The sequence below is a fragment of the Oncorhynchus kisutch genome, linkage group LG22 (assembly GCF_002021735.2).
Source record: "Oncorhynchus kisutch isolate 150728-3 linkage group LG22, Okis_V2, whole genome shotgun sequence".
NCBI lineage: Eukaryota > Metazoa > Chordata > Actinopteri > Salmoniformes > Salmonidae > Oncorhynchus > Oncorhynchus kisutch.
This window is the reverse complement of record NC_034195.2, coordinates 19338044-19364611: the sequence shown is the minus strand read 5'-3', so window position 1 is coordinate 19364611 and position 26568 is coordinate 19338044. Positions and strand designations below refer to the sequence as shown.

Below are 26568 nucleotides of genomic sequence, written 5' to 3'. Positions count from 1 at the left end.
GGGTGTGTGTGTGAAGCAGGGGTGTGTGAAGTAGGGGTGTGTGTGTGAAGCAGGGGTGTGTGAAGCAGGAGTGTGTGAAGCAGGAGTGTGTGAAGTAGGGGTGTGTGTGTGAAGCAGGGGTGTGTGTGTGAAGCAGGGGTGTGTGTGTGAAGCAGGGGTGTGTGAAGTAGGGGTGTGTGTGTGAAGCAGGGGTGTGTGAAGCAGGAGTGTGTGAAGCAGGAGTGTGTGAAGCAGGGGTGTGTGTGTGAAGCAGGGGTGTGTGTGTGAAGCAGGGGTGTGTGTGTGAAGCAGGGGTGTGTGTGTGAAGCAGGGGTGTGTGTGTGAAGCAGGGGTGTGTGTGAAGCAGGGGTGTGTGTGTGAAGCAGGGGTGTGTGTGTGAAGCAGGGGTGTGTGTGAAGCAGGGGTGTGTGTGAAGCAGGGGTGTGTGTGAAGCAGGGGTGTGTGTGTGAAGCAGGGGTGTGTGTGTGAAGCAGGGGTGTGTGTGTGAAGCAGGGGTGTGTGTGTGAAGCAGGGGTGTGTGTGTGAAGCAGGGGTGTGTGTGTGAAGCAGGGGTGTGTGAAGTAGGGGTGTGTATGTGAAGCAGGAGTGTGTGAAGTAGGGGTGTGTGAAGCAGGAGTGTGTGAAGCAGGAGTGTGTGAAGTAGGGGTGTGTGAAGCAGGAGTGTGTGTGTGAAGCAGGGGTGTGTGTGTGAAGCAGGGGTGTGTGTGTGAAGCAGGGGTGTGTGTGTGAAGCAGGGGTGTGTGTGTGAAGCAGGAGTGTGTGAAGCAGGAGTGTGTGAAGCAGGGGTGTGTGTGTGAAGCAGGGGTGTGTGTGTGAAGCAGGGGTGTGTGTGTGAAGCAGGGGTGTGTGTGTGAAGCAGGGGTGTGTGTGTGAAGCAGGGGTGTGTGCTGCATTCTAGAAACTACTGTACCAGTCTGAGTGCTACTGTATAGGTGAGTGTGTATGGGCCTATATAAGGTTGTGTGTGTGCTGTGTTCACCGTGGTCCAGGAGCCGTATCTCCACTGTGTGAAGAGCTGACCAGAGCTGTCAGGGCGGACAGTGCTGTGTTGAGGAGAGGCCCAGGGACACGGTGCCACCTCACAGTCCTGGCTGTCCCTGGGTCTGGATGCAGCGTTACACTCCCTGTCATCCACCGTGTCACCATAAGCCCCTGACACACACCTCACAGCCCGCATCTGGTAACCATGGCCACACGTCACCGCACACTGCAACAACACACAGGAGAGACACACACAGGGTCAGACAGTAAAACCTTGGCTAGCAGATCCGTGATTACTTCAAGGAAGGAAGGGTGGACGCAGTTTTAACTCAGAGTCTAGCCCAGCCTAACTCAGTATAATTGAGGCCTACTACCTCCCCAGATGCCAATCTTCTACCCCAGATCGCTGTGTGTGTGTGTGTACATTTTGGTGTTGAGTTGGTGGAGGAAGTGCTGCAGTATACGTTTATTTGGGCAGTAGATTATGATTACATAGGTATTAACAGACAGATCTATACCAGCTCTGTCAATAGAAGTAGCTGAGTATCCCGCCCGCCAACTCGTTCAGTTGAGTCAATGAATGGTCAAAAGACATTCCTTAATTCGCTAAATTGCTCATTCATTTATTTATTTGCTCATTCGTTTATTTATTCAATATTTTCAAAATTCAAATCTCCAGACCGGGTGTGCGTATAGTAGAGGTCTTCATGGGTCTGAGTGGACCAGACATACCCACATCGGGTTCGAACCAATCGGGTTCGGGAAATTCTAACTTTTCCTCGGGTCAGGGTTGGCTCCTGTTTGATTGTCATCAGGTCCCGGGGTCTATGTAATTACAGCTGAGTGGATCAAAATGGACCCAACCACAGCCCTGCATAGCCTACAGCATATTTATTTTACGCTAATAAGGTCAATTAATTGAGTTATAGAAGGCTTAGCCAACACATAAAGACTCGTTAACCAGAAGAGTAACTTGGCTGATAAACATAATTTTGTCACTTGGGTCCAATTGGGTCTGGTCTCGGTCCAGTTAACCTCAGGCAAGGTCTGATTGCCCTTGGGTCCAACTTCTTGGACTCCTGAAGACCTCTAGCGTATAGACAGAGTATTGGACTAGCAGACTCACAATGTGTGTGTGTGAGTGTGTGTGTGTGGCTCCTTCTAAGGCAGTGGGGAAACCTAACAGCCTGGTGAGTTATGGAGTGGTGTGCTCTGACTTGAGCTGCCATTTCCTCCCTAGCGCTTTCACTCTGCCCTCATATCCTGTCGGAATAAATCTGACCCTACACACAGACACACAGACAAACACCACCGACACACACTTGGAAAAGGGGATATACTGTATGTACAACCAGACCAACCATAAATAACACACACTATAATGTCATATACTCCAACATTAACTATTGCCCTCCTATGCACACACTAAGATTCAAACACAGACGCACACCCAGAATCTGATTCTGTCAGACACCCACACACACACACACAGATCCATCTGGACTCACCGGTCCCCAGACTCCGACCTGCCAGGAGGCACACTCAGGCAGCTCACAGCTCCCGACAGCCGGAGGCTTAGCGTTCGGGTCACAAAAGTGTTCGCTCAGCTTCTCCTCTCCTACCCCCATGCTACAGGACACCTGCCTGTGCCTCATCCCCTTCCCACACGTCACCAAGCACTGGGAGGGGACACAGAGGGAAAGATGGGGTGTAGGAGAAAGACTAATAAAGTTAGTCACAACAAAGAGACACCGATTTTGGACGTTTGAAATGGTCCAAAAACTAAACAAAAAAAGACAAATGCACAGCACTGGCTCAAACTTGATGAGGCTCAAAGCTGACCCCTTTGAGTTGTTTCTGTTTTAACCCTGTAACCACGTGGAATTAACGGGTCAAAGATCGACGTTCATCCAATTACGGCAAATACCCAAGTGAAACTATGAGATCAGGTTGAATAAAGTCTAAAATAGTTTGTGTGTATGAAGGGAGTGTGTGAGTGGGGAGGGTGATTGTGTGTGTGTGAAATGTGTAAAATGTTATCCTCAAAGTGTGTGTGTGCATGTTAGAGCAAATCTGTGTGTTTACATTGATATGCATATAGTTTATAAAGCGTGTATATACAGTATTTATGTGTGTGTTATTATGTGTGTAGGAATGTTTACATAATGTGTGTTTATAGACGTGTTTATGTGTGTGCAGGCGCATGTGTGTGTGTGTGTGTGTGTGTGTCCTGTACCTCGCTCCACTCGCTGGCTGACCAGCCAGGGCAGGCCTGGTCGTTGCAGCTCTCGGTGACCAGTCTCAGGGAGTCACTACAGTCCCTGTCCACCAGTCTCCTCCCCAGGTTGTTCATACAGTAGGAGTCCCTGGTACGAGCCCCGCGACCACACGTCTTAGAACACTGCCCACGTCACAACACGTTAGAATCAGCATGAGACTCACCATTCAACTTGTACTGCACCAAACGTATAACATACCCACATTTACCTCCAGTCTATATCATGTCCACTTATAGTAACACGGAAGCAAAAGTCAAGTAACATCTGTCTTGCATGAGGAGACGAGAAATATCAAGACAATGTGCAATAGCATCACGTAGTGAAAACAAGTATTATAACCATCTTTCACTTGATGTGTGTCTTTGACTGTAGTTTCCACTGACCTGGGACCAGGTGCTGTACTGCCAGCTCTTGAGCAGACAGTCGCCGTGGCAGGCCTCTCTGGCCTGTGGTTTGGGTAGGTCAGAACAGGCCCTCCCCTCCACCCTCTCACTCTGCCTCTTCAGCGAGCTGTACCTCATACACTGCACGTCCAGAGTCCGGTAGCCAGGGCCGCACTTAGCAGAGCACTCACTCTTCCCTGCTATGTGCCACCTGCAACAGGCTATATGGATTAGTGTCTGTTTAACAGATATACAGTGAGTGTGTGTGTGTGTATCTACCTGAGTTCACAGTCAGTGTTACATGGCTCAGTGGCAGCGTTGGGACGGGGTAGAGGCTCACAGCGCTGGTCAGAAACCCCCAGGTGGTCACTCTTCCTCACACACGCTGCCTTGCGCCATCGCTCACCTATATGCACACACACACAAGATATTCATTTACCATTTGAGAAATTGACCGAACCCATATGCATTTGGGTGCATAAACCCATTAGGTTGTCCACCCACGGTGCTCAAGAATGACAGAAATCACATGTAGATTATGGTAATTCATCTCAACAAAACATGTAGATTTTGGTAATTAATCTCAACAGAACATGTAGATTATGTAATGAAGCAGCCAATAAAACGTCATAAAACACCATTCTAAATAAATAAATAGCGCACCCGATAGCGGTTCCATATGTGACAGAGACGAAGGTCTCTTTTTTAAATCATTAAAAAAAGTCTTCACCAGAAAGCATGACTGACAAGCCACAGAGGAATCGAGGATCATTAGCTTCTTTCAAATCACAAGCTCGTAGACCTATGCCTATATGGGAAGCCCATATTGCGAGGCAATAGGCTCAGTTGATGATTGAGTTGGGGCTGTCAGTGAAAAGCATCTAAAATATGTGTGAAGATAATGTGTCGAGTGTCATTTCAAATGTTGAGACAAGAAGGGGTGTTTGGTGAAGATAAAGGAGTCTCTTCCCAGTCATTCCTTGTTTCATTGTATAAAAGTCACCAGTAGTAAAAGTAGCGTTAATCCACATAATTTGGCTACATACATTTCTGTTAATGCATGTGTTAATTACAGTAAATTACCGTTCTCATTCCCAGAGTGGAAACGTTGTTTGCAGAGTTCACAACCTGCTAAACTTGTGAGAAACAATGGAAGTTATAGGCCTACTGCTGCATTGGCCTATAGGCTACGAGCTCAATGCTCTCATTTCTTTAGCCACCAATGGATCACAGTGTTTCAACTGTTTCAAGAAAATGCACATATGAAAATCATAACTGGCACGAAGAATGGTAAAAAATGGTAGGATAAATTAAGTAAGCTTCCCCAAACTTGAAACTCACGCACCGCCTATGAATTCTTTATAAAATAATTTCCTACACGTTTCCATGGTAGGATTTTGCCTATAGTCTACTTTGATGCAAGCCTCATAATCTGAAATAAAACATTCAGATTTCCAACAATGAAGTATGTTTTCAAAATGCAATCCTGCCTCCAGCTCACATTGTAAAGTGACGGGTGACACGCTGAGAGCCTGCCGTCTTCACTTGAATGGTGAAAGGAACGTGCGCATTAATGAGTTGAGAAATACTAATAGTAACGCTAGAGGTTTTCAATCGTACACCAAAACGATTGAAACACGCGGTTGGATTTAGAATCGTACAAACAAATATGAACATGTATGTACTCACTACTGTACGTCGCTCTGGATCAGAGCATCTGAGAAACGTCAAAACACTTTAAAAAAAACAACATGTCGCTCAATCAATGGTCTGACGAAAACCCGTTTTACTACAGCAGCAACCAGCTGAGGCTCTGCAGGAGAAATCCGTCTCAGAAGAGGCTCTGTATGCTGTACGCGTGTGATAGTTGGGTTGGATGAATAAGATACATGACGACTAACAAAAATACACACAGGACAATTGAATTCCACTAAATTATGCAAATTAGACCGATAAGCATAATGGCCAAATGTATTTCCCAAATGTATTTCCATCTACTGGTATTGCCATCAATTAATAAAAAGCATTATTTTGTAATGCAATTTAGTTTACTGGACATTTTGGCTGGCAAAAGTTGTATTTAGTGTCTTTAAAAATAAAATAGGACAACCCTGGTACACGCACACACAGGTAAACTTTGGATTAGATCCCATTTGACTAAAGGATCGACTGCCAAGGAACGCATTTCCCCCTCCTTTACATGTTCTGATCAACTTCCTGTCATTGGGTCCCAGACCAAATGGTCTTAGCCGGGCTGGGATCAAACCGTTTCAACTGGATCCTGCTAATGATGCTGTATGCTCTGAGGCAAAGGAAGTATCAGCCCCTGCTTATATGGGCTCAGGGGATGGAAGGTGTACAGCAGGAGTCCACCTAGATTCAGCCGTGGTCTGATATTTCCTTGAGCAGATGGTCAGGGGGCCGGAACATAGTTATAGATAATTTTTACACTGCAGATCGACCACAAGAATGCCAAACAGATTTAGTATTTGTCAAAAACAGAATAATTTCAAACCTCGATAACATGGGATACGATTACGTGCCTCTCTATTTATGCATGGGATTACCTGGCAACAGATTTCCTAAATTAAAATCACATTGAGCTCATTTCCTGGTTATTTCACAGATTTTTATGTCCAAGAACATCAATAATGGTTTTGGCCCACAGGCCGCCTAGATTAGATGAGTTTATTAGTCACATGCACAAGGTCGCAGATGTAATCGCAGGGTACAGTGAAACTCTTATGTGCCGAGATCCAACAGTGTAGGTAAAATGTTTTATAATAAAGTGAATGAGACAATAATAATATACACTGAGTGTACAAAACATTAAGAACACCTGCTCTTTCCATGACACAGACTGACCAGAGGAAAGCTGTGATCCCTTATTGATGTCACTTGTTAAAGCCACTTCAGTCAGTGTAGATGAAGGGGAGGAGACAAGTCATAGAAGGACTTTTAAGCCTTGAGACATTAGAGACATGGATTGTGAATGTGTGCCATTCAGGGAGAATGGGCAAGGAAAAATATTTAGGTGCCTTTGAATGGGGTATGGTAGTAGGTACCAAGTGCACTGGTTTGTGTCAAGAACTGCAACACTGCTGGGTTTTTCACACTCAACAGTTTCTGCGTGTTTCAAGAATGGTCCACCACCCAAAGGACATCCAGCCAACTTGACACAACTGTGGGAAGCATTGGAGTCAACATGGGCCAGCATCCCTGTGGAACGCTTTCGACACCTTGTAGAGTCCATGCCCCGACAAATTGAGTCTGTCCTGAGGGCAGAAGTGGAGAGGGTGGTGCAACTCATTAGGAAGGTGTTCTTAATGTTTTGTACACATTTACAACTGTAGCAATAATAAATGTCCATTGGGGGGTGGGGGCAGGGTAAGTGTCCGTTGGGTGGGAGGCGGGATGTAGAATGTCTATCAGAGGAGCAGCAGGGGGGGGGGGGGGGGGGGGGGGGGGAGTGAAAAATGAATGAAACAATAGCACAACATAATATTTATTCTGTTGGGGAACCCTGATGTACTGGGATGTGATCAACTGGGTCAGCGCAGAGGGGCTGCAAAGACACATGGCTAATTGGGTGGACGACTATGACCTTACCCTGACACATGCGGCTGCACTCCAGCCAGGAGCCCGAGGGGTCCCACACAAACTGTTCCCTGTGCTCCTCGATGGGGATGTTGAACGAGTAGCGCACGTCTGGGTTGTACAGGTTCCCCACACACAGAACCTAGGGCAACAATGAGAAAAAGCTTTGACAATATAGAAGGAGAGATGGGGAAGGAGAGGGGGAGAGAGAGAAAGAGCAGAATGTGAGAAAGACAGAACAAAGAGCGATAGAGACAGAGAGACAGAGACAGACGTCAGCCTTGCCTGTAGGATGAGTTCCTCCTCAACACGTTCAGTGCAGTTGATGCGCTCCTCTTTGGTGTCTGAGCCGCTGTACTCAATGACGGTTCCCTTGAAGGTGATTTCCCTTTTGAACATGGCCACCACAAAGTTTCCATTCAGGAGAAAGTTAGAATGGCTGTCAGATAAAGCTGAAAGGAAACAAAAAGAGAAAAAAATATATAAATATAAAATATAGCCTCAACACATTTGAGAAAAACTTGTGGGTCTCAGGTTTGGACAATAGTTTGAGGGGGAAAGTAGTATAAACATTCATCGACTTCAAACCAATAATGTTCTGCAATGCCATTGTTGCATGGGGGTAAGTAAAAAAAATTGGTGGCTCCAAATTGCAGTAATTTGGAGCTAGACTGCGTGACTCTCCTTGCCAAATGACATTACAATGCTAACAAAGTAGAACCAAATCCAAACAATTACATAAAGACAAGCACAAACACAAACGCACACATGCTGAACCAACTCTGATATACACATTAACAACCAAACACCAACTAGCGAACCCCTTCAACACACACACACAAACAAATTATGGTTCTGAGAAATATGCAGTAAACACAATGTAATTACAATGTGAGAGAGCCCATGTTGAAACAATGTGTGTGTGATTAGGTCTCCTGTGGTTCTCGAAAACCCTTTCAGCGATTAGCTTCGCTCAAGGTTGGCCATGTGAACTATAATTTTCCTATGCTATGTTAGAAACGTCAATCATCGCTTGCGATCGGTTTTCGAAACATATGGCCCTTATCTTTTAAATCATTGAGAAATAATCTTTCAAATAAAAAAATATAGAAACCTGTAGCAGATTTGAACAGAATCAAACACTGTGTGCCTCCAGTTGATGAACTACACTTCCTCCCCAGTTACGCTCACACAGAGGTGTTCGGAGCACACTAGATATAGATAATGCCGATGTCTTCCGTAAACAAGTGCTGTACGGTGGAGATATAGCCGTGTGGGAACCCTAACCCTATACAATATGTTTTTTTCAAACAATTATTTCAAGCTGATATGAAAGATATGTTCCATATGTTTCTAAAACGCGGACCGCAAGCGATGCGTGTTAACGTTTAGAGCAAGCGTCGGGGTTCATAACAAAAGGCCCCCAGGAAGAAGATGCCTTCATCAATAGGCGCTAAAGGTAGTTCGCGTTTATGAATGGGCTAGGTCTCCAGTAGGAATGGGTATTTTAAATAATGTCATTCTTTCTGAAATGACAAGGTTTCTGGCGCGGAGAGAGATAAAAAAGTAGCCACGCGGACTCGTGCTAGTTAGACAAACCTGTGGATGCCACAGGTTATCAACCATCCAACCTGGTAGTGTCTTTACTGCATCAAATCAATGTGAAGAAGCTAGCTAAAATAGCCATCTAGCTAGGCTAAATTAGGCTATTTTGCTATGCTCCCCGTCCTTGTCTACAACAACTCCATTCAGATTAAACAACAGTCTACCCGTCGGTTACTTGTTGTAGCATCCTCCTTCTCATTTAGCTAATTTAACCCGTAATTTTAATTCCATTTAGCTTTGATTAGAGACCTCCCACTTTACATTGCTTGCTACACACAGAGCCTTTGACTGTAGTGCCACGTTGATTGGCCGACAATAACAACAAACTACACGTGTGAAACGTGTGAATGCTAAGGTAGGCTGTTGCCGCATTCCTCTGCCCAGGCGTTGCTGATGTATGCCAGATTATACAATGTCTGGATAGGTATTTTACGTATCAACTAACCACATAAATTGTAGCAATCTGGTGCCCAACGGCACAGTCAATGGCGTGGCATGCAAGCATTGGTTGACACATGCAACGTCTGAGCAGGGGGACGCGACATGTCAGATCTTACAACACCTGGATAGATGTTTTAAGTCTCAGTTTACCACATCATGTGTTATATCAATCTGTGAGTCGAAGACACAGTCAAATTATTTGAGGAATACATATTTATTTCAATAGGTAATGAAACATACTTAGTGTTAAAGTACACGATCAAGACAGCAAGGTGTGTATGTTTTTTTTCCGCTATCATAAAAACATCATAAAAACTACTCTCAAAATGTGGTTGTTTTATTAATTTAAGAATTTCAAGCACGCACACACACACACACACACAACCATGGTCCATCTCATCCAGCCCCTATGTACTTTCATCAGGCCTGGTTACACATGCCTCTAATTAGCACCTATTCTACACTCATTCATCATCCTCTCATTCTGCCACTCCGTTTTCTTTCCCAGCTAGCCCTTATGGCCTGACTATGTGGGCCCACACCCCGCCATGCTTCCTCCATATACATTTAACATTGCAAAAATCAGAAACTTTCTGTCCAAAAATGATGCAGAAAAATTAATCCATGCTTTTGTCACTTCTAGGTTAGACTACTGCAATGCTCTATTTTCCGGCTACCCGGATAAAGCACTAAATAAACTTCAGTTAGTGCTAAATACGGCTGCTAGAATCCTGACTAGAACCCAAAAAATTGATCATATTACTCCAGTGCTAGCCTCTCTACACTGGCTTCCTGTCAAAGCAAGGGCTGATTTCAAGGTTTTACTGCTAACCTACAAAGCATTACATGGGCTTGCTCCTACCTATCTCTCTGATTTGGTCCTGCCGTACATACCTACACGTACGCTACGGTCACAAGACGCAGGCCTCCTAATTGTCCCTAGAATTTCTAAGCAAACAGCTGGAGGCAGGGCTTTCTCCTATAGAGCTCCATTTTTATGGAACGGTCTGCCTACCCATGTCAGAGACGCAAACTCGGTCTCAACCTTTAAGTCTTTACTGAAGACTCATCTCTTCAGTGGGTCATATGATTGAGTGTAGTCTGGCCCAGGAGTGGGAAGGTGAACGGAAAGGCTCTGGAGCAACGAACCGCCCTTGCTGTCTCTGCCTGGCCGGTTCCCCTCTTTCCACTGGGATTCTCTGCCTCTAACCCTATTACAGGGGCTGAGTCACTGGCTTGCTGGGGCTCTCTCATGCCGTCCCTGGAGGGGGTGCGTCACCTGAGTGGGTTGATTCACTGTTGTGGTCATCCTGTCTGGGTTGGCGCCCCCCCCCCTTGGGTTGTGCCGTGGCGGAGATCTTTGTGGGCTATACTCAGCCTTGTCTCAGGATGGTAAGTTGGTGGTTGAAGATATCCCTCTAGTGGTGTGGGGGCTGTGCTTTGGCAAAGTGGGTGGGGTTATATCCTTCCTGTTTGGCCCTGTCCGGGGGTGTCCTCGGATGGGGCCACAGTGTCTCCTGACCCCTCCTGTCTCAGCCTCCAGTATTTATGCTGCAGTAGTTTGTGTCGGGGGGCTGGGGTCAGTTTGTTATATCTGGAGTACTTCTCCTGTCCTATTCGGTGTCCTGTGTGAATCTAAGTGTGCGTTCTCTAATTCTCTCCTTCTCTCTTTCTTTCTCTCTCTCGGAGGACCGGAGCCCTAGGACCATGCCCCAGGACTACCTGACATGATGACTCCTTGCTGTCCCCAGTCCACCTGGCCATGCTGCTGTTCCAGTTTCAACTGACCTGAGCCCTAGGACCATGCCCCAGGACTACCTGACATGATGACTCCTTGCTGTCCCCAGTCCACCTGGCCATGCTGCTGCTCCAGTTTCAACTTCCACCTGACTGTGCTGCTGCTCCAGTTTCAACTGTTCTGCCTTATTATTATTCGACCATGCTGGTCATTTATGAACATTTGAACATCTTAGCCATGTTCTGTTATAATCTCCACCCGGCACAGCCAGAAGAGGACTGGCCACCCCACATAGCCTGGTTCCTCTCTAGGTTTCTTCCTAGGTATTGGCCTTTCTAGGGAGTTTTTCCTAGCCACCGTGCTTCTACACCTGCATTGCTTGCTGTTTGGGGTTTTAGGCTGGGTTTCTGTACATTACTTTGAGATATCAGCTGATGTACGAAGGGCTATATAAATAAATTTGATTTGATTTGATTTGATTCTGACTGGTATAAATGACCAGCGGTTTGGCATTAGTCCATACTTCCTCACCCCCTTCCTTACCTTGTACCTACAGCTGAGGTCGCTGGTGGGTAACCATGTTCTGACCAATGGCTGCCCTTTGATAGAGGAGGGGGAGAATCACATTGACCTATTGTATGGTGCACACCATTTAAAGGGGCAAAAATAAAAATCGCTATAAGCCTCTACTGTTAGAAATGATTTGTCATAAACTGGCTGTGAGTCAGTTGGCCTGGTGTGAGGCACAGTGGCTAACTAGTGACACCATCACACATAAGCACAGGGGACTGAGGTGACATCCAGAACAGTGATCACACACACATACACATACATACACACACACACACACACTCACCGAGGTAGTTGTCATCCTCCGGCTTCCCAGAGTAGCTGACCTGTTTGATATCAATGTTGGTGGCTCCTGCAGGGATCCGAACTACTGTGTTGTAACCTGGATGGAGAGAGAGAGAACGAAAGAGAAAGAGAGAACAAAAAGAGAGAGAGAAAGACAGAGAGCGATGTAGTTTATGGTGAGAAAGCTAAGGGCAACCACAACAGTCCCAGTACTCCCAGTACTGAACAGAACAGTCACACCTTGATTTAATGGCTTCACTATGCTGTAGGATTCCGAATCTGTGATCTTCCATGGGAAGGGAAGGCGAGCTCTTACCTCTGGGATTAAAATGTCACACTTGGAAAAATAAGAGGAGCTCTCAAATAACCTTGTAGAAGGTTAATTTCACTCACAGAGGCCCACCCGTGAAATAATATGTAATTACTCCCCGGCCCGGTCCGGCGATTGCCCTGTAATTTCCCTGGGTCTGTGTTCCATGACAGGCCGACATGGGTAGAGAGAAGAGGAGAGAGAGGAGAGGAGAGAAAAGAGGTGAACGGGAAGAGGTGAACGGGAAGAGGGAGGAAGAGAGTAGGAAAAGAACAGGAGATAGAGTTGAAAGGGACAAAGAGAGAGGTGGAAAGAGGGGAGAGAACTAGGAGGATGGAGTTTGAAGACATATTGGAGTGAGGGGAGAGGAGAGGGGTTGGAAGAGAGAGCCGGGTGAGAGAGGGGGAGAAATGGAGAAGAGAGAGAACGGCATGGGCCACTCAGGGCTAGCACTACTAAAGGTTATCTCTCGTCACACCGACCAGCCGACTGGCCAATCACAACACTCAAACACACAGTTTACTCTGGTACCACAAGAAAAAAGTCTTACAGCATCAACCAAAACCAAAATAAACGATTTAAAGCAGTTGATAAACAGCAATTGCTGAAGAAGGTTCATGACAAGTCAATTCAAACCCATTCACTTCAGTGCTAAAATCAAACAGCAACATAAATGTCTCTTCTGTGCTGTTAGGATTTAAGTAGCATGTTAAATTCCCGCTCTAACTGGTGAAGACAGCTTAAGCACATAGGTACAAGGAGTAGGTGAACTGAGTAAACCGCAGACCAGGTCCCCCTTAGAGAAAGCCACAGCACCTCGACAGGCCCTCGAAGCCCCCGAAACAACCATTGACCACACATACAATCGAATGTAACCGCAGGGCGACCGCAGAATGTAAACACAGTCCTAAAGGAAAGACACCCCTGTGCACCCTGGGATAGCTGAGCCTGGCTGGAGAGAGGGAGGAGGGAGAGAGAGGGTGTGGTTACACATGCTTGGCCCAGGACTCTTCGGTACAGACACAAGCGGAGGAACGGACAGATGGGAGACAAAGAGAACCGAAGAACAAAACTAATATTGAGTAAACTTGACCGGAGCCACACCTATGGTCATTTCTATTTTGTTATTTTGCAGCTCAGACTTGAAGGTGATTGGATGTAATTAGCGATTGGCCTGGGATGAGATATCATACCAAAAGTTATGTCATAATTCTGTGGTCATTTGTGCAGTATTCAAGTGTCAAATAGTTTACAAGCGTATTGTAATTCACCTGTTCATCGACAATTGTTATTGTGAACAGTGTGCAATACCTTCTTAAGTATTTTGGAATACAGGGAAACAGAAGAAAGGCAGCCAGGCTTACCATACTCGGCGTCGTTGAAGGTCCCAGCGAGGGTTTTGCAGGAGGAGTTGTCCCCTCCACACACTCCACACTTGTCGTTCTTCGCCTTGGAGTTCAACACATGGTCACAGCCTGCTTGCTGTGGAAACGCCACAGAGACAAACCAATCAGACAGGCGGTCACACAGAGACGCACCAATCAGACAGAGGGTCACACAGACACACACCAATCAGACATGGGGTCACACCAAGGGCTATCTCTGTCATCGGTAGTCACAAACCTGCACTAAAAATAGATGTTACCCTCAACCCGACAATCCACAAAACTACAGCTTTCTCTTTGAGGAGGCAAAAATGGTGTGTGTGTGTGTGTGTGTGTGTGTGTGTGCACTCTGATACAGAAGGTCAGCATCAGCAACATGTCACAACATTATAAGCGATATGCTGATATAGACATATAAGTGTGTCGCTGTGCTTGATACACAGTGTTAACGTAAGGGAGTACAGCTACCCGACAGAGGCCTTGAACGCAGATGTCGTAGGTGTCTGGGCCACATGGTGTGCCATCGATGACGCGGTCCTTCAGCTGATAGTAGGCCATTGTCCCGGTAACCCGACAGAAGAGCTTGCACCGATCCTTCATTAGAACTACAGAGGAAGGAAAGATAGAAAGAATACTCCATAGTTTGTTTTTTCTTCTATGTGACATATTATAGTGAAACACATAAAAACAACAGTATCTTACAGTATAAGCCTACTGTTAGCAAGTCAACCATTTTTTAAATGTATTATCTACAATAATACCGCTATTTACATTTTTGCCAGGGTCAGCAGTTAGCTTTGCTGAAATACCAACATTTCTATCAGTTATTTGGAAATATTCCACTCTGCTTGACAGCAATTTGGACTCGGTCAGTTTGCTTGTTTAACATTGTATTGTGACAGCTTGAGGTTACTTCTTCGAAATCATCAACACTGCGCCGAAGCCCTGTATCCTTTGACAAACGGCATCTTGTCCAGCAGAGCCAGCCATCACAATAATTATAACAACGCATGAGGTATAGAAGAGGGAAGCTATCCAGGAGCATCATGTGGTAGTATTGAATGTTTCTATAGTGTTGATTACATTCACCCGTCTGTTCCTATCCAGACTATGCTAAGCGTTGAGGGAAAGAACACACTGACAGAATCTGCCTCTACGGAGTCAAAAGCAAACAGTAGAGTTAGTCTATTTACCAGGACAAAATGGGCATTGTGGGTATGGAGACAGAAGCACCAGAGACATGTTTTACTTATGTCATCCTGAAAAATATTGACTAATAATCCCTTTTAGCCCTCAATTAGGCATGGTGGACTTTCTGACGGTGTACTTAAATCCGGTTCTGTCTGGTTCTTTGAGATCTGTGAGGGGCCATCAAGAAGTGTCTATAGGGGTAGTATAGTATAATGGTACCATATAATGTAGTGCCTCCATTACAAACTATAACAGATGCCAAGGTGTTCTCATGGTTGAACTGCTAGTGCAGTGTGCCCTAGCACAAATAATACATGGAGTTTTATATGCAGCAGTGATTTTCAAGGACCCAAAGACGCTTTAAAATAGAGGGTACTCACTACCGCTGTACTTGGGCATCCAGCGGACGGTGGGAGGTAGACCGTTGATGTTGAAGTGCTTGCCGTCGAACTGAGAGCACTGCTCCTCGCGGAAGTCTCTTTGTCCTCTGGGACACGGCTCGGTGTTGCACGACCGGAACTTCATCCTTCGACCCACACAGAACCTTCCTCTGTTCCTGGGCCTGAAGAAACATTACGACAATAGAACTTGAAAAATATGACTTTGCTTTCATTTACAGTTTGGACATTTACTCATTCTCAGTAGACTTTGGTGAATCCATTGCAGATTTCCAGTGTGTGAGGTGATTTACTTTGTGCAAGGCTTTAGTTGTTAAATGGGAAAGAGTGACCAACTTGTCAGTGACAACTGTCTTGAGTTTGGCATTTGTGACAATGTCCTGGGATTTCCCCCAACGCCTCACCTTCTAACTAGTATTGTGTGGCTTGTGAGCGGTATAGAGCAAAATTACATGATTACATGTACGTGTTTGTGAGAGTCTCAGCTTTCCATAGAGGGGTCATAGTAGTTCCTAGCTCCAACCATGACTCTTTGATTGACATGTGTTTTGCCAAGTACGCAACTCAGGCTTTTTTTTTGTGGCTTTTACTCAGGTGTAGTATTGTTTTGACTAAGCAGAGCCCTTACTCAAGGTGTGTTATTATTGTTTGACTGGCTACTCCTGGTGTGTTTTGACTTAGTTTGGCTTAGTTAGACTAAGACTCAATCTTACTCAGGCTTGAAGGAGTCTGCTGTTGTGTTTGGACTGGTTACTCTAAGACTCCAACTCCGGGTTGTTGCAGTCTCCTGGTGTGTTGCACTAGTAGGAATAAGAGTCTTACTCAGGGTTGTTGCAGTCTCTGGAGGTGCTCCTGGTGCCTCCTCCACAGGTCCTGGAGCAGACACTGTAGGGTCCCCAGGGGCCCCACTCCCCATGGACCGGCCGCAAGTCCAACTCCTTGTTCACACACTTCCCATGTCTGCAGTGCTGCACAGAGAAAGAGTACACTATATACACAAAAGTATGTGGACACCCCTTCAAATTATTGGATTTGGCTATTTCAGCCCCACCCGTTGCAGACAGGTGTATGAAATCGTCACTGCCCTTCTAGAGCTGCCCCGGTCAACTGTAAGTGCTGTTATTGTGAAGTGGAAACGTCTAGGAGCAACAACGGCTCAGCCGCAAAGTGGTAGGCCATACAAGCTCACAGAACGAGACCACTGAGTGCTGAAATTTGTTTCCATGGCCGAGTAGCCGCACACAAGCCTAAGATCACCATGCGCAATTCCAAGCGTCGGCTGTAGAGGTGTAAAGATCACCGCCATTTTACTCTGGAGCAGTGGAAAAGCGTTCTCTGGAGTGATGAATCATGCTTCACCATCTGGTAGGCCGACGGACGAATCTGGGTTTGGTGGATGCCAGGAGAACACTAACTGCCCCAATCCATAGCACCTATTAAAAACGTTTGTTGGAGGAGGAATAATGGTCTGGGGCTGTTTTTATTGGTTCAGGCTAGGTCCCTTAGTTCCAGTGAAGGGAAATCTTCACGCTACAGCATACAATGACATTCTAGATGATTCTGTGATTCCAACTTTGTGGCAACAGTTTGGGGAAGGCGCTTTCCTGTTTCAGCATGACAATTCCCCCGTGCACAAAGCGAGGTCCATACAGAAATAGTTTGTCGAGAGCGGTAGGGAAGAACTTGATTGGCCTGCACAAAGCCCTGACCTCAACCCAAAAGAACACCTTTGGGATGAATTGGAACGCCGACTGCAAGCCAGGCCTAACCGCCCAACATCAGTGTCCGACCTCACTAATGCTCGTGGCGGAATGGAAGCAATGTTCCAACATCTAGTGGAAAGCCTTCCCAGAAGAGTGGAGGATGTTATAGCAGCAAAGGAGGGACCAACTCCATATTAATGCCCATGTTTTTGGAATTAAATGTTCGACGAACAGGTGTCCACATACTTTTGGTCACGTAGTGTATAAGTGTTAGGTAAGATGTCCAATGTATTCCAATGCATTCGTGATGGACATATGGAAAAATAAACTTGAAGCTTGAATTTGAAACTTGCGACCACAAACACACACAGGGGATCATCTTAGAGAGTGTGACATCATCACTTATCCAAATCCCAACCAACACACCACAGTGCAAGAATGTCAACTCAGCTCTGGTTGGTGCAGAACCACATTTAGCGCAGGCAGCGATCACAGCTGGGAGTGTTGTCCCTCCTCCCCTTCCTTAATCCTCTGTTCAGATGTAAAACTATACCCTTAAAGAAACTAAGGGGGATGCTAAACCTACTATCATTTACCCAAGAGGAATGTTTCCAAGTTCCCCATGCAGCTGTGGGGATAGGGCCTGTCGGCTCCGGTTCAGCGCCTAGCCTGCTGTGTGGGGAGGGATGAGGGGAGAGGAGGGGATGAGGGCAGTGCCAGTGAGTGGAACCAGAGCCAACAGCACTCTGCAGAGCTGCACACTGCAACACTTCCATGTTGTCAGCCTTTATTACATCATGGATTGACCGAGGGGGCAGCCAATAAAATCTTCAAATGCGTTTGGCTGTTTCTTCTCAATGAGCTAAGCCAGGTCCTCTCCTGTTGAATTCCTTCTCTGCTCGTGTCACATGCCCCCCTCTTGTGTGGACAGCCAGATATTCCTCCAAACTATGTAAGGGGGCATCCCAAATGGCACCCTGTTCCCTAAATAGTTCCATAGGTATCTGGTCAACAGTAGGGCACTATGTAGGGAATAGGGTGCCATTTGGGATGCATAATGAGCCTGCCATTTCATCAGCAGTGCTGGAAATTGAAAGTCACCCTACCCTTACAGAAAAACCACATTCATTTTACATGTGATCATATGTCAAGTTGATGTGATAACATGTGACAACATGTAAAAGCAACATGACACCATGAAACTACACGTGAAAACATGATCTCAAGTTCTAATTCGATTTTCACGTGACGTTTTCCACATTTGAAAATGCAATTCCACATGTGAGAGTTAGATTTTCACATGTGAAAGTGCAAATTTAGATTTTCACATGTGAACATTTTTCACATGTGAAATTGAATGTGAATCTGTAATTCACGTGAGGTGAAAACATTATTCTCCTCACGTGAGAAGATGGTGTTAACATGTGAACTCTAAACTTAATACATGTGAACATATTGTTTCATATTTCATGTTTCATATTGTGAACATGTGTTTCTTTTGTTATAACGTGGACATTTCGGCTCAACAGGTGAAAGCAGCTATTTCACGTGACAATGCAATTTCACATGTGTTATTTGTAAGGGAATGAAAGTGGTACGCTGTTCAGCTAAAATAGTGTAAACAACTTTCATCAATGACAATATGCTTACATTTGGCATGATGACAGTACTGACTTGTCTATATCATCCCACCTGGGATTTAAACTCACAGCTTCTTGATTTTGGGGTATGCTGATCTTTCTGCTGCAACACAAAGTCTGTAGCACATGGATTACCTTCAATACATTTCTGCACTTAGTGTGAGTGCCAACCGAACTGCTATTTTAGTTATCAGTTCATCTGACTCTTCTCTCATCATTCATTTAATTCACTTATTCACTTACAGAGATGCTTGTTCTAGGTCCCAAGAAACAAAGAGATCTTGTTGAATCTGACAATTAATCTTAATGGTTGTATAGTCGTCTCAAATAAAACTCGGCGCTACTCTGGACCCTGATCTCTCTTTTGACGAACATAATCAAGACTGTTTCAAGGACAGCTTTTTTCCATCTACGTAACATTGCAAAAATCAGAAACTTTCTGTCCAAAAATGATGCAGAAAAATTCATCCATGCTTTTGTTACTTCTAGGTTAGACTACTGCAATGCTCTACTTTCCGGCTTCCCGGATAAAGCACTAAATACACTTCAGTTAGTGCTAAATACGGCTGCTAGAAAAATTTGATCATATTACTCCAGTGCTAGCCACCCTACCTACACTGGCTTCCTGTCAAGGCAAGGGCTGATTTCAAGGTTTTACTGCTAACCTACAAAGCATTACATGGGCTTGCTCCTACCTATCTCTCTGATTTGGTCCTGCCGTACATACCTACACGTATGCTACGCTCACAAGACGCAGGCCTTCTAATTGTCCCTAGAATTTCTAAGCAAACAGCTGGAGGCAGGGCTTTCTCCTATAGAGCTCCATTTTTATGGAATGGTCTGCCTACCCATGTGAGAGACGCAAACTCGGTCTCAACCTTTAAGTCTTTACTGAAGACTCTCTTCAGTGGGTCATATGATTGAGTGTAGTCTGGCCCAGGAGTGTGAAGGTGAACGGAAAGGCTCTGGAGCAACGAACCGCCCTTGCTGTCTCTGCCTGGCCGGTTCCCCTCTTTCCACTGGGATTCTCTGCCTCTAACCCTATTACAGGGGCTGAGTCACTGGCTTACTGGTGCTCTTTCAGGCCGTCCCTAGGAGGGGTGCGTCACTTGAGTGGGTTGAGTCACTGATGTGATCTTCCTGTCTGGGTTGGCGCCTCCCCTTGGGTTGTGCCGTGGCAGAGATCTTTGTGTGCTATACTCGGCCTTGTCTCAGGATGGTAAGTTGGTGGTTGAAGATATCCCTCTAGTGGTGTGGGGGCTGTGCTTTAGCAAAGTGGGTGGGTTTATATCCAATTTTCACATGTCAAATAAAATGTCACGTGCAAAATGTTGAAACTTCACGTGAAATCATGTGGTTTTTCCCGTAAGGGTATGGACATATGGAGTGAGGAAGGGCTGTTTCATAAAAAAACATAGGAGAGGAGGAAACAGTCAACGGATTTATCACAGTATGGCCTTACATATACTACCCATTCACATTGATTCATAACTTTTTTAAATTTTTACATAAGCACACTGTGCATGAAGATAGTGTGGTATGAACTGATGAAATCCTGCATTTAAGCTGGGTATCGGGAAACCTACCAACCAACCCCTGCCAAGAAGAGGTAGACCTAACAGTGCTTTCATAAACCAAACATGGCAGCCTATTTAGTTCTGTATGTGTAACCAAATCTCTCTCTCCGTAGAGAAGATAGCAGGAGGGACCTTTTCAGAGAAAGAATGTGGGACAAGACGGCGTCTGTCTGGGTGCACTGCGGCAGGCAGGCAGGCAGCCCGTTGTCTGGGCACACAGACACGGGGAGTGGTGGCGTGGTGGCGATAAGAGAAACTCTAGAGTTGTGATAACAGGGTAACAGAGCTCATTACTGGCTTGACATCAGGAGCGGTTTGCCTTTCTCCCCATTCAGACAGAAACCATGTGACCAGACCACAGCCCATTGGGCACACTCACCAAGGAGGCTGCTGTGCTGCTTTGAATGTACACAAACTGTCTTCGATGGTATGTAACATGTATAGATACAGTCCCATCTGCACGTTCATTTGTCATGCAGAAGGCCAGGAAGGAAAGCTCCTACGGCTAAATCTCCAATTTGCCTCAACTGTATACTTTTACTACTGAGCAAATTACATTTGACTTATTGTTCAAACTGCTCACCCGCTCCCCTATGGAACAGATGTTGTTTGACAGTATGAGACCCTGCATAGATGTTCATAATGACTCTATTAAATCAGAGAGAATGTCAATCACAAGGGGTCCTCGTCAGGGGAACAGTGAGGTTGAGGTGTCCCTGTGTATGCCTGAGAATGAATGTGCTCTAAGCTGTGCCATGACCTGGGGTGAACACCTGTGGATCTCCCTTCCATACCGCAGACACACACACATCCCGAATCTGGCACGGCCACTCCGACGAGGGCTATGGTGTAATACACTCTAAAGAGCAATGATGGAGTATAAGGAATATACATGATGACAGGCAGGTGTTTAAAAAGCCCGGGGGGATGAACTAAACAAAACCACAAACATTTCCATAATTCAGACAAGTTTTGAGTAATGATCTGGCCTTTCTTATCCCCCCCACTCCTCAGCTCACCCTCAACATTCCACATGCTGGCCAATTTTGTAATGACATTAGCCAAATGAATTCGACAGCTATATTAGATTTGTTCTAAAGACACAAAGTGGAATGTGCTAAAAACAAACCACTCACACACGAGTAGACGCAGAAATGTGTTCCACACAGTACTAAGGCGAGGCAGGCCTTTCTTTGGGTTGAGAAAACACTGAACACTATAGATCTCCGCTCACTCAGGAAATGTAAAACATCATAGGAAGTGGTATGAGAAACATCTGAAGCCCTCCCAATAGAGTTGATTGAACCAATGAAGAATCCTCCTAATATAACACAACACCAGAGAGCCAGGCAGAGCATGGTGGAGGCTTACTGACACTAACCTTACCTAAACTCAGCTTACTGAGTGTCTCTCACCATCGTCTCAGCATGCCCCCCCTCCCCCCCCCAGAATGAGGATTGTCAGCCAAGACCTAAAAAGTGTAACCCCCCCCCCCCCTCCAGCCCCCTTCTCATTGCACTATGTTCAACCGTGCACCTGGTGATTGAACGGGTTACCAGGTGCAAATTTCGGGATGGCTCTTAATGCCTTCAGAGTGGTGCTGGAGGTCCATGGCCGGGTAGAGAGCACCCCCCACCCTGGCCCAGCCAATGAGGGGCACCCCTGGACATTTTGAATGTTTTTTAAAAAATCATGTAAAAAAAAAAGGACAGTATGGTTGTATGGGATAGGGGAGGACCACCACAGTGCTGCTGGGTAGTAAGACCTGAGCAACTGTCAAACACAAGGGGCTGTCAGATAGGACCAAAGCCCATGTAAGCCTTTAAGGCATTCCACTCCCCTCTGGTGCTTCATGTTTACAACCGTTTTGTTTAGCTTGAAAAGTGTGTGTATGTGAGTGTGTGTCTGTGTGTGTGAGAGAGGTGTGTATGAGTGCGTGTGAGTGTGCTATATAGGCTCTGAAGCATCTGGGGCCCCATTGATTGTAATTAGCACGTCTCAGGGATGCACAAATACAGCCTTGGAAAACGCTGAGGTGAAAAGACCTCGGTAAAGCTGGCATAACCCTTTAGGGCTCTGGACCACAGTTTCCTCGACAGATTGTCAAAATGTGTCCTCAATTGGGAATGCAGTGAGACATTTGAAGTCCTTGTGAGAGAAACTTGCCCAGCTGTTGCTAGCCTTTGTTTCAAATTAAGAATTTTCACACGCACACATGCACGCACGTACACACACACACACGCACGCGCACACACACACACGTTGTTGCTTAATAACAACGTTTAGTGAGGCTTCATGTTGTTGAGGAGGGAAAATGCTTAGCTAACAGCAAACCAAGTCTCAGCATCTGCTCTCCTCTAAGTTCAGCTGGCTGGTTAGAGGTTGCGCCCTGTAATTGCGAGGAAGTTGCTCGAGAGTACATCATTTCTCCCCAAGCCATACATCATCACAGGAATGAGAGGGCAGAGGGATTGATTTAAAAACCTCCCAGTCTTTAATTTTAACACAGCCATTTCCAAAAGGCATCACCTTTCATGTTCTGGTTCTCACAGCCCCGGGTTGGAGTTCAGACAGACAGACTGGCCAGCCGCAGCAGGACATGATTTGTATGCTTCTGTCCCTGACGGTCTGAACAGATCAGTACCACATCCATCTAGCTAGCTACCCCATCGCTCTACTCCTCAGACCCAAAACAGACTGGGTAGTGTGCTGCCCACTTTCAGATATAACACGATAGAGACCACCACCAGACCTCCATGAAGGTGTTCAATCAGCAGCACAGTTAGCTAGCATGCATAGCCATGGGAAGATGTTTTGAGTATGGGGTGCTGGGGGGCGTTAGATGAAAATCCCATTTATAATAAGGCATCGCATGCATTTACGTATAATCGAATTAGCGTAGTGGCATACAGTTGAGCAGACCCGATTTTAGGATTTCCACACAAGGGGATATTTTTTTGCCTTTTATAAATGCATTTCATGCAATTCTACGTCATTTATATAATATTTTTTAATACCACACAAACGACCAAATGCAGGCTACTGTGAAACTCGCTATTCAGGTAGGACGTCAATTCAGGTAGGACGTTACTCTGGTAAAAAAAAATACAATCCTTATCTTTATAAAAAATGTTCTGATCGTAAAATAACGTATTAGCATGAAAGAAAATAATAATAGCAGCCTTTTTCTGTACCCCTACATCTGTATAGCAAACACATTAGCCAATCTGACAAGGATAAAGAAATGCATGTTGGTGTCATAGCATGTCGCCGGCATATCTCACTCTCTCTCTAAGCTTCCTTCATAGACATTTTTTCTAGATGAATATCATACAGTGGACAAATAAGCCTATAGGAAAGGATCTACGCATGCAATGGCCTGATTGCATGCGTAGATGCTAGTTAGCATCGGCGCTGGTCCCATGAATCTGTTCATTTTCAAAAGCTTCCCCAATGAATTATTAGGTTGTCCTAAACTGGGTATCTTCAACCTAGGGTCAAATTAGGCTAATCTTTGACAGCTGAACTGTGAGGTGGACAGTTATTGTTTTAGGAAAGTAAACACCAATCAAACAATAGGCAACACCCCCAGCACCCCTACTTCCCAAGGCTAGCATGGTACAGATCTCCAATATCTCCATCATAAGGCTGAGTGATGCTGAATATCTCCATACTACTGCTTCAACAGACTTGTAGAGGTGCAAGGTGAGAAATGGGAAAGGGGATTTTTACAGTGCCCTTCGGAAAGTATTCAGACCACCCTAATTCTAAAATTTATTAAATTGTTTTTTACCCATTTTTTTTTTACCCCTATACCCAAAACCCCATTATGACAAAGCAAAAACAGGTTTTTAGAAATTGTTTCAAAATTATTAAAAATAAAAACTGAAATATCACATTTACATAAGTATTCAGTATTCAAATTTACTCAGTACTTTGTGAAGCACCTTTGACAGCGATTACAGCATCGAGTCTTTTTGGGTATGATGCTACAAGCCTGGCCCACCTGTATTTGGGGAGTTTCTCCAATTCTCCTCTGCAGATCCTCTCAAGCTCTGTCAGGTTGGATGGGGAGCATCACTGCACAGCTGTTTTCAGGTCTCTCCAGAGATGGTCAATCAATCGGGTTCAAGTCCGGGCTCTGGCTCGGTCACTCAAGGACATTCAGAGACTTGTCCCGAAGCCACTCCTGCGTTGACTTGGCTGTGTGCTCAGGGTCTTTGTCCTGTTGGAAGATGAACCTTTACCCCAGTCTGAGGTCCTGAGCGCTCTGGAGCAGGTTTTCATCAAGGCTCTCTCTGTACATTGCTCCGTTCATCTTTGCCTCAATCCTGACTAGTCTCCCAGTCCCTACCTGCAGAAAAACATCCCAACCACATGATGCTGCCACCACCATGCTTCACCGTAGGAATTGTGCCAGGTTTCCTCCAGACGTGACACTTGACATTCAGGCCAAAGAATTCAATATTGGTTTCAATAGACCAGAGAATCTTGCTTATGTAAATAAGGTATTTCTGTTATTCATTTTAATAAATTTGCTTACATTTCTAAAAAACTGTTTTCACTTTGTCATTATGGGTTATTGTGTGTAGATTGCGGAGGATAATTTTTTTTTTTAAATCAATTTTAGAATGAGGCTGTAATTAATTAATTAATTAATCATTTTAACTTCATTATTTCAATACAATACAAAAAAATCTAGGTCCGATATTTGTTTTTGCAGTGCTGCTTCGTCAACAAAACAAAAACAATAACAACGATCGTGTGGCGAACAGTGGCGCTGTGTTTGGTATTTCCAATAGTGGTCTTATGTTCGGGGTACGCATATTGTTTAACAACAAAAAATAACGTTGTGGAGAGATGTGAACCATCATGGGAAACAGTATCTCCTCTCTTCCTTGTACTCTAAGAGGTGAGATTTGGGCTTAGAGGGATGATGCAACAACAAGCTGAGAACCACCCCCTCAACCCCTCACTCCATCCTCTCTACGCAGCAGTGGAAGGTTATCATTCGTGTGAATGAGTGCTTTTGCCCATAAGCTGTTCCATTCACATGTACCGATACTTTTACCTTTGGTGTTTGTTCCTCTCTCATTTCACATAGACAGACTCAAACCTAGGCTGAAGATAACAAAGGTTAAGACAAGAGGATTCTAATATCCCATAACTTACTGTATAAATGCGGAAGAATTCTAAGAAATGGGACTAGCGATGCTAGTTAGCATCGGCGCTGGTCCCATGAATCTGTTCATTTTCAAAAGCTTCCCCAATGAATTATTAGGTTGTCCTAACCTGGGTATCTTCAACTTAGGGTCAAATTAGGCTACCTCTTCCTCTTCAGGTACATATCTCTGGACTATTCCATAGTTATTTGCCTCATAATGTTCATGTTCAGGTATTAAATTGTCTGTATATGTGGATTCAAATCGGAAAGTTAGATAGGAAGAAAATATATGTTGTATACAGCTTAAAAAAGCATCCATTGTGAAGAAGGACATAGTATATCCTAATTTGTCTCAGTCATGTAGCAACCTCCTGTTATCCAATCAAAATTAAATCCATCCTCTGTCGCCATAAAGCTTCCATCCCTACCGTACAATATTATACATAGAAATGACATGATGGAGAGAGCTAGCAAAACAACAATCCACTTGTTCAGCCAAAGCAATAGGTCTGTGATGATGGGAAGTGGAAAAAATCCCAGAGATTAGCAGAGAGTGATATTGATACGAGTCAGAGATTCCAGAGCCTGAGCTCAGAGGCAGCGTCGTACGACACTAGCGTGTTTGGCTGCCAGGGGGCCGAGCCAACACTCCCCGACCTCAGCCAACACATTCTATTCTGCCTGAGCCTGGCTCTGCTTTTCAAGACCTCACTATTGCTCTCTAATTGGCTGAAATGAGAGGAGAGCAGCTTGCAGCTATGAGGAATGTTCTGATTGGAATAATACAACTAGGATTTCCTCTCTGGCTCTTTGACACAAGTCGTTCAAAACAACCTTTCGAAAAGAAGTCCGGAAGCGTTATAGTTCAACTAAAATGTAGAACTCGAAAGAATTGACGGTCTTGAAATTAAACACAATTGAAATTTCCATCTGCCGCAACAAGCAGAACAAAACCCACAAAAAAAAACTTCAACAGAGTTTTCTTTCAGTCACACACTCAGGCCTAAACACTGGGAAAGGTGCTTAATAACTGGTGGGCAACAACAACAGCACATTTGCTTCATTCAAGTCAGGGCTGCATTCTTCTCGCCACCCACCAAGCTACTGTGAGGCTGCCTGCCCTGCGTGGTGAGAAGAGAGGCAGTGAGGGACGGAAGGCTGTTCTCTACAAAGTGAGGGCCTGCCTTTGGGCTGACATGCCCTGATTGAACGCGCTGGTTGGCCCCAGAGCTACACACACAGGCAGGGCCCTTTTGAAGAAGACGCGAGGAGGAGGAGGAGGAGGAGGATGGTGGCGGTATTTATAGACAAGTGATGGGCT

The 26568-nt window shown here is 45.2% G+C and overlaps 1 protein-coding gene across 2 annotated transcripts in view; it reads right to left on the bottom strand.

Annotated features, from left to right (window-relative positions):
- LOC109867384 (A disintegrin and metalloproteinase with thrombospondin motifs 20) overlaps nucleotides 1-26568 on the bottom strand; it is a 150022-nt gene that overhangs the window by 49204 nt on the left and 74250 nt on the right. For both annotated transcript variants that reach the window (XM_020456530.2, XM_031801625.1), the window contains 12 exons: nucleotides 15986-16131; nucleotides 15146-15327; nucleotides 14043-14179; nucleotides 13554-13671; nucleotides 11881-11976; nucleotides 7526-7692; nucleotides 7253-7382; nucleotides 3923-4049; nucleotides 3644-3854; nucleotides 3218-3382; nucleotides 2490-2660; nucleotides 980-1207 (listed from right to left, as the gene is read on the bottom strand). In XM_020456530.2, the coding sequence (XP_020312119.1) occupies nucleotides 980-1207; nucleotides 2490-2660; nucleotides 3218-3382; nucleotides 3644-3854; nucleotides 3923-4049; nucleotides 7253-7382; nucleotides 7526-7692; nucleotides 11881-11976; nucleotides 13554-13671; nucleotides 14043-14179; nucleotides 15146-15327; nucleotides 15986-16131 (1878 nt within the window). The remainder of the gene's footprint in view (nucleotides 1-979; nucleotides 1208-2489; nucleotides 2661-3217; nucleotides 3383-3643; nucleotides 3855-3922; nucleotides 4050-7252; nucleotides 7383-7525; nucleotides 7693-11880; nucleotides 11977-13553; nucleotides 13672-14042; nucleotides 14180-15145; nucleotides 15328-15985; nucleotides 16132-26568) is intronic.